The sequence below is a fragment of the Phocoena phocoena genome, chromosome X (assembly GCF_963924675.1).
Source record: "Phocoena phocoena chromosome X, mPhoPho1.1, whole genome shotgun sequence".
Taxonomy (NCBI): domain Eukaryota; kingdom Metazoa; phylum Chordata; class Mammalia; order Artiodactyla; family Phocoenidae; genus Phocoena; species Phocoena phocoena.
In genome coordinates this window covers 94,557,770-94,571,025 of record NC_089240.1, presented here as the reverse complement: position 1 = coordinate 94,571,025, position 13,256 = coordinate 94,557,770, and the positions used below count along the sequence as shown (strand labels likewise).

Genomic DNA, 13,256 nt, shown 5'->3' with positions numbered 1-13,256 from the left:
CGTAATCATAGAATCATCAGGGTTAATTGAAACATAGTGGCAATCTAGTCATTCTTCTGTCACTGCAACCAATCCAAGGTATAGTCATCTCTAGCCTCTGAAAGAGTTCAACACCCCCATGTTAATTTGATGGAACGGAAGCTTGGCAAGGTATGAAAGAAGTCCCAACACAATTCTGTGCAAGTGTCAGCTGCCCCAAATTCTCAAATGTGTGGCTGGGGCCTCCAGAGAGTCTCGAGTTTATGAACGAACAGTATCACGAGACCACAGATGAAGGAGAGTTTGCTGGAACTAAGCCTCCTCCTTGCATACCTGATCTACTTTGCTGCTCTTTTCTGACAATAGACAAACAATCCCCTGTGTCTACGAAGCCCTCTAAGAGCTGAGTGCTGTTTCCTCCCCAGGTAGAAATCGGGGGTAGAATAACCAAGCATCTGGGAGCCTTGATCACTGCCACTCTTGCAACTTTTCGTCACTCTTTGAGATTCTTAACCCCTATTGACTGAATATGAAGGAGAAAATTAAGCAGTAGTGAATTTAGTTTGGAACTCTGTCCCTTCCAAGGCCTCCTTTCCATTAGCCCTGGCCTGAATTCCTGAAAAGGTGCTACAGAGGAAAAGACTTCCTTGCAGCACTAAGGTATCTGGTTACATGTGTCTTTCAAAGAGAGGGAAATGTTTTGCAAGTGGTTGAAAGGTTTTTTGTTTTTGCGGTACGCGGGTCTCTCACTGTTGCGGCCTCTCCCGTTGTGGAGCACAGGCTCCGGACGCGCAGGCTCAGCGGCCATGGCTCACGGGCCCAGCCCCTCCGCGGCATGTGGGATCTTCCCGGACCGGGGCACGAACCCGTGTCCCCTGCATCGGCAGGCGGACTGTCAACCACTGCGCCACCAGGGAAGCCCTGAAAGGTCATATTTACGTTGAAAATATCTTTGCCTTTCCAAGTTTCAGATGTGGGGCATGTTTGACTTCAGGGAAATAAGGACAAGACAGCTGATGCTTTCCTAATTCAGCAGAGAGCAGCACATAGCTTACTGTTCTCAAGGGAAGATAGCAGCCCACACTTAGCATGCAAGCATACTGGGAGAAAAAGAGGCAAGAGGCAGTAGCAGTAGGGTTAGAAACCCAGAGTAGCTCTCCCTTCTCCCATCTCCAGCCAGAGGCAACCAAGCTGCTTCTCCTTTCCTTTAACACTCGGTCTGTTCTGACAAGAACAAAAGGCAATCCGCTCCAGAAGGCACGATTGACAACACAGCTGCCAGTTCAAAGGAATACAATTAAAAGTAATGTGTGAAAGAGGGAGAAATTATGGGGGGGCATTTTTCTTAAGTTTTTCCTCTCGAAATGTAATAGAGGGAAAATATATGAGTAAATGCATTACATTACATGGATATTAGTAAACTTTGTCAAAGACTGTGTTTGGAAAAAAATCTTGCTTGCACTTGATGATGTCCACGTGATAGTCACGGTTTCAATCACAAAATGATTTAAACTACTTTTCCTGTCAATCAAAAGTTACGTATTCTTTTTTAAATATGCCCCCATTTATTACTATGACCCAGGAATTTAATCCTGGCCGTTGAATACCAAAGAATCAACTTCTCATTATGATGTGTGCTGTCATGGTGCCTGCTTTTCCGCTAAAGAAGAAAGAGTCCTGCTGAGATGTCTGTGCTAGTTCAGCTTAAGCTTCTTGGCATTATCCAGGCTCAAGCTTCTTTTCTCAAAGGCTTCCCAGCTCTAGCCAAGCCCTGCTGCAGAGCAAGGGGCTCATTGTTGCATGGGTGTTTCTGAGAGAAGCCACTCAGAAATTCCGGGTAGAGATTTCAAGAAGAAAGAACCTAAATACAAAATTCCCCCAAGGTGCCTCCAACAGTACCAACCAATAAAACAAGTTTCCTGCCATGAGTGTTCATTGTCGGTTTGTCTCACGTTTTCCCAAAACATCCATAACTCATGGAGTTTCCATTCTGATGATAACCAAGGGAGCTATGTTACTTCCATGAGATGCATGTGCCTTGATCCCTTTTCAGTGGTGCTGAAGATAATAGAATCATAGCACCACGCCATGGAAAGGTCATCTCCATAATGACCTGCCCAGTTTCCTGCCACTGTAGCCCTTCAGTACCACCACCCCCAGATGAAGACCCTTCATTCCCATGGGTGACTCTTCTAGTACAGGCTCTGGGACTAATCCTGTTCCTAGTCACAGAGACTCTCAGAACTGGAGGCCAGCGGCTCAGCACTTCAGTACCCAGTCAGCTAAGTTGCTGGTCCCCTCTGAATCTTGTATTTTTGGTAGCTGTGCCTGAGCCCTTGCCTTGCTGCCGTGTAACCAAGCCTCTGCTTTACATTCTACTTTAATGGCTCTAAACTGTGGGCAATTTTGCACCCCAGGAGGACCGTTTGGCAATGTCTAGAGATGTTTCTGGCAACCAGCAAGGCCAGATATGCAAAATTCAACCCTGCAGATAGATGCTTTACCTCTATTTGGAGACTTGGAAAATGGAAGATAGTTGATGACCTTATAATGTTTCCTTTGCTGAAAAGATCAAGGATAGTCATGTAAAGAAAAATTAACTTCCTCCCTCCTCAGGGACTATGCCCACATTTTAAATAGCTGTTGACAATCCCACTACTGGGCATATACCCAGAGAAGACCATAATTCAAAAAGACACATGCACCCCATTGTTCACTGCAGCACTATTTACGATAGCCAGGTCATGGAAGCAACCTAAATGCCCATCAACAGACGAATGGATAAAGAAGATGTGGTACAATATATACAATGGAATATTACTCAGCCATAAAAAGGAACGAAATTGGGTCATTTGTAGAGACGTGGATGGACCTAGAGACTGTCATACAGAGTGAAGTAAGTCAGAAAGAAAAAAAAATATTGTATACTAACACATATATGGGAAATCTAGAAAAATGGTACAGATGAACCTGTTTGCAAGGCAGAAATAGAGACACAGATGTAGAGAACAAACATATGGACACCAAGGGGGGGAAAGGGGTGGGTGGGATGAATTGGGAGATTGGGATTGACATATATACACTAACTAATATGTATAAAATAGATAACTAGTAAGAAAAAAATGTCTAACAATTTTTAATTGTGTTTAAAGAATAAAATAAATAAATAAATAGCTGTTGAGCGGTAGGTAGTATTCTACTTCCGGAGGTTGGTGCCAGTTGCCTGGCTTGCCTCGGATGTGGATAACTGAGAGAAGCAGGAAGGTGGGGCTCAATAATTACTTCATGAATGTGACACAGTCTCCTCTCTCAAGCTCGTCCTCCAATCATATAACGCTTCAGTCCGATGCCTGCATATAAACTGAGCAACTTTAAAACAAAACATCATTTGGCATGTATACGGAGCATGAAATGAAAATCATGATTGGCAAAGGGAATACTCTTGACATTATTTAACATGAATTCTGCTTCTAGATTTCTGGTCTGGTTTTCTTTATACCTTTCTAAAATGTCTCTTACCTACCACTAGCTGACTTTAGGTCATTTTCTTTATTCACGTTTATCCCACACAGCTTTTGAGAATAATGGTGAAAATTACCCTTTTATAATCCTTTACACTCTGAGAACCAGCTGAGCTTAATCTGTATCACTCAAGCTCTTCTAGGCCTAAACCGGGTCTCCTGGTGATATCTACCAATTTTCAATTTACGGCAATGAACATACTTTTCAATTCTATGGCTATGAACTACTTAAAACAAAAGACAGGTTCCCGACTCCTCTTTTTGCATGAAAGACCCTCTTTGTTCATTCTGATTTTGTGTTGCTGGCAAATGTGCTCCTATCAAGATTGTTACCCACTGGAAAAAGTATACAATAATAGACCTTTATTTGTATTGAATCCTGCGATATATCTGATGTCAATCTGGTTACCCTAGCCCTCACATGGTCCTGTGCCCTGGTTGGATCACCAAGGTTTCTGCACCTGGGTTCTCAGCGCTTTCCAGAAATCTTTATCAAACTCCCACTAGTCAGGTGATAAGCAGTGACATGGGAAACTCTATATCAGCTTGGCAGCATCCTCTTTCCAGTACAGCAATCTACAAGAGAAATTTAATTTAAAAATTACATGATGACCTATAAAAAAATGAATCAAGAACAATGGCTTTCCTAAACAGCTATATGTTTCAAGCTCCACCAGAGGGCTACCTGCAAAGCTAACTACACTCACATTGGCACACTGGGGCTCCATTCCTCTGTGCAGCCCTAGAGACACAACGACCAGACCTTTACTTCTGACATTTTTCCCATCTCCGTAATAACCTATATCCTCTGGTTTATTGTTTTTCAACTCATTGCATCATTTTCACAATTTCCTGGGAAATGGCATATCTTAACAGTACAAAGGGATCCTTCAGAGAGGGTTGGCTCCCTACAAGCTACCCGTAACGTATCCCCTTCCTACCTTGGTTTCTTTTACCTCTTCTGTTATTTCTAATAACCATCCAAACACTCACCTTACTTTTGGAGTTGATGCCCTCACCATTCATTATAACCCGTATTTTGCAAAAGAAAATGTATGGAATGGTTCATTTAATTCTTTGTGACAATCTAGATTTGAGAAAGATGGCTTTCCAGGTTTCCTACAACTAGAACTCTGAAATTATAAACCCTCACAACCTATGGAGTTAGCTATGTATTATTTTTTCATAGATTTAGCTGCTGTCTTTTGAAAAATTAAAAGCCCCCATCTGATGAGAAATCAAGAATAGTTTTGTGGGCTCCCAAACCTTGAGCAATACTATATAATACTTATCTGGGTTTAAGGTAGAACATTACCTGATGAGGTTAATTAATATCCAGTATAACCTGCGATTTAATATGTCTGAATATCCAATGTTGGGACTGTAGATTTGTTTGTTGATGTAATAAATCAAATGGTTGGTCTTTTGTTGGTTGGGGGTGAAGTAGTATAGTGGTTAACAGGACAGGCTTTGGAGCCAAACTGCCTGGGTTCAAGTTCTGGTCACCCTACTTCCTAGCCATGTGACCTTGGACAAGGCACTAAGCTTCTCTATGGCTGAGTTGCCTCAGGTGTAAAGTGTGGCTAATTATTACGCCTATAGCACGGAGCCATGGTGAGGACTAAATGAGATACTCCAGCATGATGCCTAGCATATGGAAAGTGCTCAATAACCAGTAGCCATTTGTATTATATTCACCCCTGCTAATCAGGCTAATGCTGGCCATTGTTACATACATTATTTATTTTTACATGTAAATATTGACTTTTTTAAAACATCAGGTGCGTTCTGTGACATTGCCCACAAATAAGTTCTGTCCATTTTAGTCTTCCAATCTAAATTATATACACTTTGACCTTGAAATCAGCTGAGATGATCCAGGGAATCCTGATTATAATGGTTCTCTTTTTACCATAGTCTGGGAAACAAATTATTTCCCATCTGACACCAATGGCTGCTCCAAAGTATCTCATGCACCACTACTAGCTAACTGACCTTGTGGGTACAGCAGAGTGGGCAGCCAGTCATGTGACATGATTAGATGCTAGTGTTCTTCACTTCTGAGTAATACAGAGAAATGAAATTCATTTGCAACAGTCCCTTGGACTGATGAAAAAGACTGAACATTGATTTTTATCTGGCATGTTAGGGTGGGGAAGAGGAGACCCAGTAGGTGGAAAAGAGGTATTGAAATTTCACTAAATCTTGGCACAAGATGGGAGATTCATCTCCAACGTGATGCTATCAGGCTAGCTGTGTGAGGAAGTACCACTCGGAGAGGTTCAGCCTATGACCAGACAGCATTGTGGGTATGAATGAGGTGGCTCCTGATAAGGGTCTGCCCATTAATTACAAATGGGGGGCTTAATTTCAGAAGCCTGTGATAAACTCCAGCAAGTGCCTCTGCCTAAAGCTGGTAACAACAGGGTTCAGGAGAATTCCAATTAGCAGATTGTGTCCAGTGATGAGGTTAACGGAAATGAATGTATCATTCGGGCCCCTTGAGAACAGTAACCTTGCAAAAGCCCTAGCCAGTCCTGGGAGTGGAAGTAGCGCATCATCTGTTCCTCTGTTGTGTCCTCTAGCAATGGAATTTAGCTGAAAATATGAAGAAGCGGGCTTTCGCTCAGTGTTCACTGTACTGCAGGTGTTTTATGCAATGAGCTCTGAGCCGAGTGACTCTGTCTCATTTTCATTAATCCAAAAGGATCCTAGCATATAAGGCCAGCTTTTCAACAGGGAGACCTAGGGCAGATCCAGGAGCAAACTCATTAAGGCCTGAATGCAAAGCCCCAGGAAGAGGCAGGCAATGTAACTTCTTTAGTGGCCATGCACTAAGCCCACATCATTTCAAATTTAAAAATTCAATCAAGCCGGTTCATGTACCAGGTTTGTTTAGAAGTACAGTTGTAGATAATATGAACCAAATCTAATTTATTGGTGTGTTGATTTCATTCCCTTTTCTCCCCCTACCCTCACCCTTTTTTTTTTTTTTTTTTTTAGCGGTACGCGGGCCTCTCACTGTTGTGGCCTCTCCCGTTGCGGAGCACAGGCTCCGGACGCGCAGGCTCAGTGGCCATGGCTCACGGGCCCAGCCGCTCCACGGCATGCGGGATCCTCCCGGACCGGGACACGAACCCGCGTCCCCTGCATCGGCAGGCGGACTCTCAACCACTGCACCACCAGGGAAGCCCACCCCCACCCTTTTTTACCTTTTAAAAACACATGATTTTTAATGGGAAGCTCAGATCGTTCAGTATAATTTTGGAGTTCAAAGCGAAGGCAAAACTTGATAAGAAAAGAATAAAATTCAGTTTGCCACCTGTCCTCGATCTGAACACAAAATGGCTGTTGAAGGATAATTTAAAAATAAAAAAGTGGGCTTCCCTGGTGGCGCAGTGGTTGAGAGTCCGCCTGCCGATGCAGGGGACGCGGGTTCATGCTCCGGTCCGGGAGGATCCCGCATGCCGCGGAGCGGCTGGGCCCGTGAGCCATGGCCACTGGGCCTGCACGTCCGGAGCCTGTGCTCCGAAACAGGAGAGGCCACAGCGGTGAGAGACCCGCATACCTCAAAAAATTAAAAAAATACAAAAAATAAAAAAGTTAAATCCTGATCCTCTTACAAATTTAAAGTTAACACAAGTGGATACATGTCTAATATTTTATTTCATTCATTAATTAGTGAGGAAACCAGGAGGCCAGAAGTCTGCAAACTATGACCTGCAAACCAAATCCAGCCTGTCACCTGTTTTTGTGAATAAATTTTTAATGGAGTACAGCCACACCCATTCCTTTTCATATTGCCTTTGACTGCTTTCTTGCTACAGTGGCAGCATTGTAAGGTCCACAAAGCGTAACATATTTACCATCTAGCCTTTTACTGAAAAAGCTTGCTAACCCTTGATATAGGCCATCAGGAATGCTGAAAGAAATTTACAAATAGATGCAAAGAAATTTGCATACAGATGCACAAATCAATCGCATTTTGCCAGGCAAGAAATATTTTCATTACAATTTGCAGAGTTGTAAAACAACTCAAAGATAATCAAAGGCATGGACAATCCAGAAAACATACTAGACCTGGGCTGTTAGGCCAGTTGTGTGAACAGAAACTCAAGACTAGGGATCCAGGGAGAAATCTTGTTTTATGAACCAGGGCACAGGTAGGGAAGAAGCTGGAATTCAGAAACTATTCAAAAGGGGAAAGTACCCTAATGCAGAGCCTTAAAGACTGGAATTTGGAATGGGGGAGGCTGAGGCTGGTCATTTGGGTACTTCCTACCTCAAGCCTTGATTGCTCTGGAAACTGGGGCAGGGCTGAGTCCTTGAGGCAGAGCGTGTGGGAGCCAAGGTGGGCAGAGGCTGACCCCGTACACCCTCTTGGTTTCAACCTACTGTTATAGGCTAAAGACTGTCACATCTATCGATACATTTTCAGCCAGCCCTGACCTTTTTCCTTCAACATTCATGCTAGAGTTATACAATTTCCTGCTACTCTCCCAATAGGTACTTCAAACTCAACATGTCTAAAATTGAACTTCTTTTAAACCCTAAACCTGCTCTTCCTCCTGTATTCACTATCTCCAACGGTGACACCACCATTTAATCAGGCATGCAATGCAGAAACCTGACATCCTTGATTTCTTCTCCCCGCAGTACTACCTGACACATCCAATGAATGTCTTAAATCTGTTCCTTTCTATCTCTAGAATCATTGTCTAGTTTAAGATCTTGCCATCTTTTCACCTGGACTATTGATATCTTTTAAGTAGTTTTATCTTTCTGAAACTCATCCAATGGTGTGCTGGAGCTGGCTTACACCACCTGGTGAGAACTGGTTGTGTGCATCTCTTCCCAACTCTGTGTTCCAGGATGTCATATTGGTAGCTTGAAATTGGCCACAGTGGGAGTATTTACACCACAGAAATTGGCAAACACTACGAATCAAGGTTTTTGTTTTTGTTTTGTTTTGTTTAATGGAAAGCTGCTTGTTAAACATTTATCAGCACATATACCACTGCCAATTCTCCACACTTTGGCCAAACTGATCTTTGTAAAACACTTGTTCAACCACACTACTCTCCTGGTTAAAATTCTTCAGTGGCTCCCTATGGCCAACAGATCACATTAAGTTCCTTCTCATGGCATATGAGGCCTTTTATTATCTGGCCCCTGCCTAAATGTCCAGCTTCCTCTCCCATTCCTCCTAGCAACTTCTGTGCTAGTTCAAAGGTCACACAGTGGCCCACTCAAGCCTCAATCGCCTCATATATATACTTTGTTTGGCAGGCACACTATCTTTAACTCTTTTGAGCCAACATTGAAGACGTTAGGAAATTCTACCTCCAAATCCATATTTCTGACTTTTCTTGAAAGATGACAACACTGGGTCCTCATTCATGCACATAACAACAATTTGGTCACAACAAGGGGCTGAGCAGCAGATGCGCCCTTTGAGACGGTATGTGCTCCACAGCTCACCAACGCCTACCATTTACTCATCCAAATTATGCATATGTCCCCACATGTAGCTTTTATTTCTGTGACCTGTTATCTGTTTGGACCCTGTTGTAGACCATATTACAAAGTCCTGATTATTATCAGAAACGTCTGACCCTAATGATAGACTCTTTCTTTGCCATGGCTGTCCTGATGAGAGTCCATGGTCCCTGCACAGTCTAGGAAGGGAAGAGCAGCAGGATGAGGAGAAGCAGCAGAGGGGGAAGAGGAGTAGAAATATGTCGTCTTTGGGTCAGAGTCCCCATCTTGGTGCAATAGCACTGTGGACATGACAAGCAGGGACTGTCCTGGGTCTTTGTGACCTCAAGGTATTCCCTATCGAGACCATTTGCTAACCTTCCTGAGAGTCTTAGAATGTCTACCTTCTCAGCTAGACATGGAAAGGAAAGACCCAAGGACACTAGCTCACACGGACTCCAGCTGTGTGGATCCAGGCTTCTAAACAAGAGCCAGCATCTTAATTTGAGAATAAAAACCAATTCCTTTTAGCTGAGTGCCTGCTGTGTGTCTAGCACTGTGCTAGAGGCTATGGGGAAAACAAGAGCGGACTAAGACAACTCTGCCTTCAGAGAGCTCACAGCCTGACTGAAGAAGCAAGAAATACCTATATCGAATAATTAGAAACTAATATAAGCCTGCATCAGAAGAGTGACATCTTGGATATAACCTAGTGCCCACAACATCTGGGTGGTCAGTAAGGGGTGGGATCAGGTTAAGGGGAGATCTACGGAAGAAGTCAGGGCTTACAGTGGCCCTTCAGTGGCAGTGAAGCGGGGATCCACACAGGATATGCCACAAGGATATACATACAGAGAGCAGTGAATGAGGTGGGTGTGGTAATCTGTGAATGATACGGCTGACTGGAAGAGAAAAGGTGGTCTTGGTAGGAGGACATGGTTGGGCACTGCCGACCAGTTTCTTTTGAAAAGATTTACTCTCTGGTGTCATGTATCCAGAAAGACAAATGGAGAATCAGAGGCTCCTTGTCGAGCACCAAGTCAAAGACAACAGAATCAGATGGCTCTGGAAAGCATGTCATACTCTAGGCATAGACAGCAACCTTTCAGCTCCATGACACAAATGGGGCTGAGCATTATTCACGAGTACCATTGTGTGTCTTGGACAGGTCTGTCAGCATTGACATAGAGGAGAAGAAAGAAAGAGTAGGAAAAGAAAGAGCAAGGAAGTGGGTAGAGAGAGTGGACAGGAAGAGCATTATGGTAGGGAGCAGACATGTACCTCCAGTCTAACCCAGGGAACCCTGTGCCATAAGCCATCTTCCCTCCACCCACCACCTCCGCCTCTAGATCATGACAGAGATCAAGAAATGCTCCTGCCCACCGAGGAGGGGCAGATTCCGGATCTGAGCTCCTTTCTTCCCAGGCGGGCTATGATACATTGTTCACTTGCCATCTCTCCCACCTCTAGGCTTTATGCCGGTTGTTGTGTTTATGTTCATTACCAGGCCCACTCAGACCTACTTCTTCCTTAGCCTGCAGGTTTATGTTAATTTCTGAGATTATTCTTTCCTGTGTCCGATTTACTTTATGAGTCACTTGCTGACTTCCTGCTGCTTGTTTGTAGCTGCTCCCTCTAAATGTTTAACAATGTTTACTCGCTGCTCCATCCAAGCAATTGATGACCAATGTGTAGTGAACTCTGAACTATTCAGAGGCTGATGTAACCACCCCGTGAAGGAAACAGATTTCTTGCAAACTTCTCCACTTTCTTCTCCTCTGCCTTTTTCCCACTCCCTGTTTTCTGGCCACTTCCCTGCTTGGGAATCCCTCATCCAAGATGGGAAGGAGGCAAAGATGATGAAAACTGTAGCTCATCCTTCTGTCAATTCGCCAGCAACTGTGGGTTTCCAAAATAATTTTTTTAAGAGTAAAAAGAAACTAGCGATTAAAACAGTATTTGTCTATTCCATGAGAATCTCCATCATCCACGTTCTGTTCTCCCCAGTTAAACTGAGTGTTTGGAGCTTTTTTAAAAAATGTATTAAGATCAATATTTCACAGTTTCCTGGAATTTTATCCATGCTTTGAATCCTCAGCTCCACCCCTCCATGAAGACTCTTCAGACTATTCCAGTTCTCCTTGTTGTCTAGCTCCAGATTCTATCACACTGCGATTCTTCTGTTGGGTGTAGCGTGTCCCAAAGGACACGTTTTAAAGTCAAAAGATTTGTTTTTAATTCATTGATCAGAGTCTGCACACTCACCCCGAACTGTAGGCTCCTGAACACCCAAAGAACCCCATACCTTTCACCTATAGCTGCTATTTACACCAAGCGTCACATCATGGACATAGCAATTTTTTTGAGTGTCAAGAGTCAATTTTTTATTTGTGTATTTGTTACAGAGTTCAAACTCCACAACTGAAAGTGAGCCAGTCTTTATTTGCATAATATTTATCTTGGAACAAAGTTTAGAAATAGAAACTTGAACATACCAGTTTTATCAGAGGTCTTTTCGCTATCCGTAACCTCAAGCCTGGAGGTCCTCATTTACAGAGTAATTCTTCCTGACAATAACAGATTCTCTCTACCTTGCTGGGATCTACAGGAAGTTGGAGGAACACTGTCTGGCTTTGGTCTTTGGTCCCCTGAAGTTACAGTGTCACAAATTGGGAATGTCTTCTCTTCAGCCCCCAGGGCTTGATTTAGTGGCATGGGTTTTAAGATTACTGGTTGTCTTTAGCCTTTCAAACGAATATTTCTGCAGTCTCTACTGCTCATTTGGAACTGAACACATACTCCTACTTACCAATTTATAGAAGTCTGATATACCCAACCAGATTCCAGGAAAAATGCCCTTTACTTCTCTGTACAACCCCTCATTGTGCCTCAGACAGAACTGGCATAATTTAAGGGCCAAGCTCCAGAGTCATATTGTCTGAGTTTGAATCTCGGCTCTGCACCTAAAGCTGAGTAACCTTAGGTATGTTCTTTAAACTCTGTGTGCCTCAGCTTCTTCATTTGGGGAGAATATTTACCTCATGAGGTTGTTGTGGGGATTAGATGAGTAAATATATGTAAAGTGCTGTATGCCTGGTGTACAGTAAGCATTTCACAACTAGCTATTCTGATAAGGAGAAGAATTGACCAAAAAACTGGTGACCCCAGTTCCTGAATCATTAACATTTGATGGGCTCTATGCTCCAAGCCTTAATCCTACCCTTTTATGTGTTTTTCATTTTCTTGTACCTAGGTCCCCACTCTGATGATGGACACCCAGTTCTCTGAGTTCACACCGGACATTACTCCCATTATGCTTGCTGCCCACACCAACAACTACGAAATCATCAAATTGCTCGTCCAAAAACGGGTCACTATCCCCCGGCCCCACCAGATCCGCTGCAACTGTGTGGAGTGTGTGTCCAGTTCAGAGGTAGACAGCCTGCGCCACTCCCGCTCCCGGTTGAACATCTATAAAGCGCTGGCAAGCCCCTCACTCATCGCCTTATCAAGCGAGGACCCCATCCTAACTGCCTTCCGCCTGGGCTGGGAGCTCAAGGAGCTCAGCAAGATGGAAAATGAGTTCAAGGCTGAGTATGAGGAGCTCTCCCAGCAGTGCAAGCTCTTTGCCAAAGACCTGCTGGACCAGGCTCGGAGCTCCCGGGAACTGGAGATCATCCTCAACCATCGAGATGACCACAGTGAAGAGCTTGACCCTCAAAAGTACCATGACCTAGCCAAGCTGAAGGTGGCCATCAAATACCATCAGAAAGAGGTAAGCTGAGCTCTTCTCTGCTTTTGGGGAAGCTTAAGCTCTCCAGAGTCCAGAGCAGGAGACCAAGAGTCAGCATTTTCCTACCACTTAGCTCTCCACCAAACAAATGGTTAGACAGGCTTCAAAAACAGTGAGGCCCATATTTATCCAAGGCACATACAACCTCTGCGTATTTTCTTTATGGCCAGATAAGTAGGGAAAAATCTGATTCTATGATGGGAAAGCACACATTCATTGAGCAAATGCTTATTTAGCACTGTTTTAGGGGTTTGGGATACAGAAAACAAGTATAACCCTGCCTTCACGGAGCTTACAAGCTAGTGGTGGACAGTAAGTAAATGATCACATTAGTGAATATATAATTACAAACTAACATCAGGCTCTGAGGAAGAACTTCTGAGAACACATAAAAAGGATCCTACCCTATATACCGGGGCCATGGCAATAGTGATCACAAAGGGCTTGCTGTCTGGATGTTGGTAGTTGTTGACAGAACTAAGTCC

General features: G+C 43.7%; 1 protein-coding gene across 1 annotated transcript in view; it reads left to right on the top strand.

The window, feature by feature from the left end:
• Positions 1–13,256, top strand: part of TRPC5 (transient receptor potential cation channel subfamily C member 5) — a 136,066-nt gene that overhangs the window by 14,597 nt on the left and 108,213 nt on the right. The window contains exon 2 of the mRNA XM_065901397.1: positions 12,232–12,753. Coding sequence (XP_065757469.1) covers positions 12,232–12,753 — 522 coding nt within the window. The remainder of the gene's footprint in view (positions 1–12,231; positions 12,754–13,256) is intronic.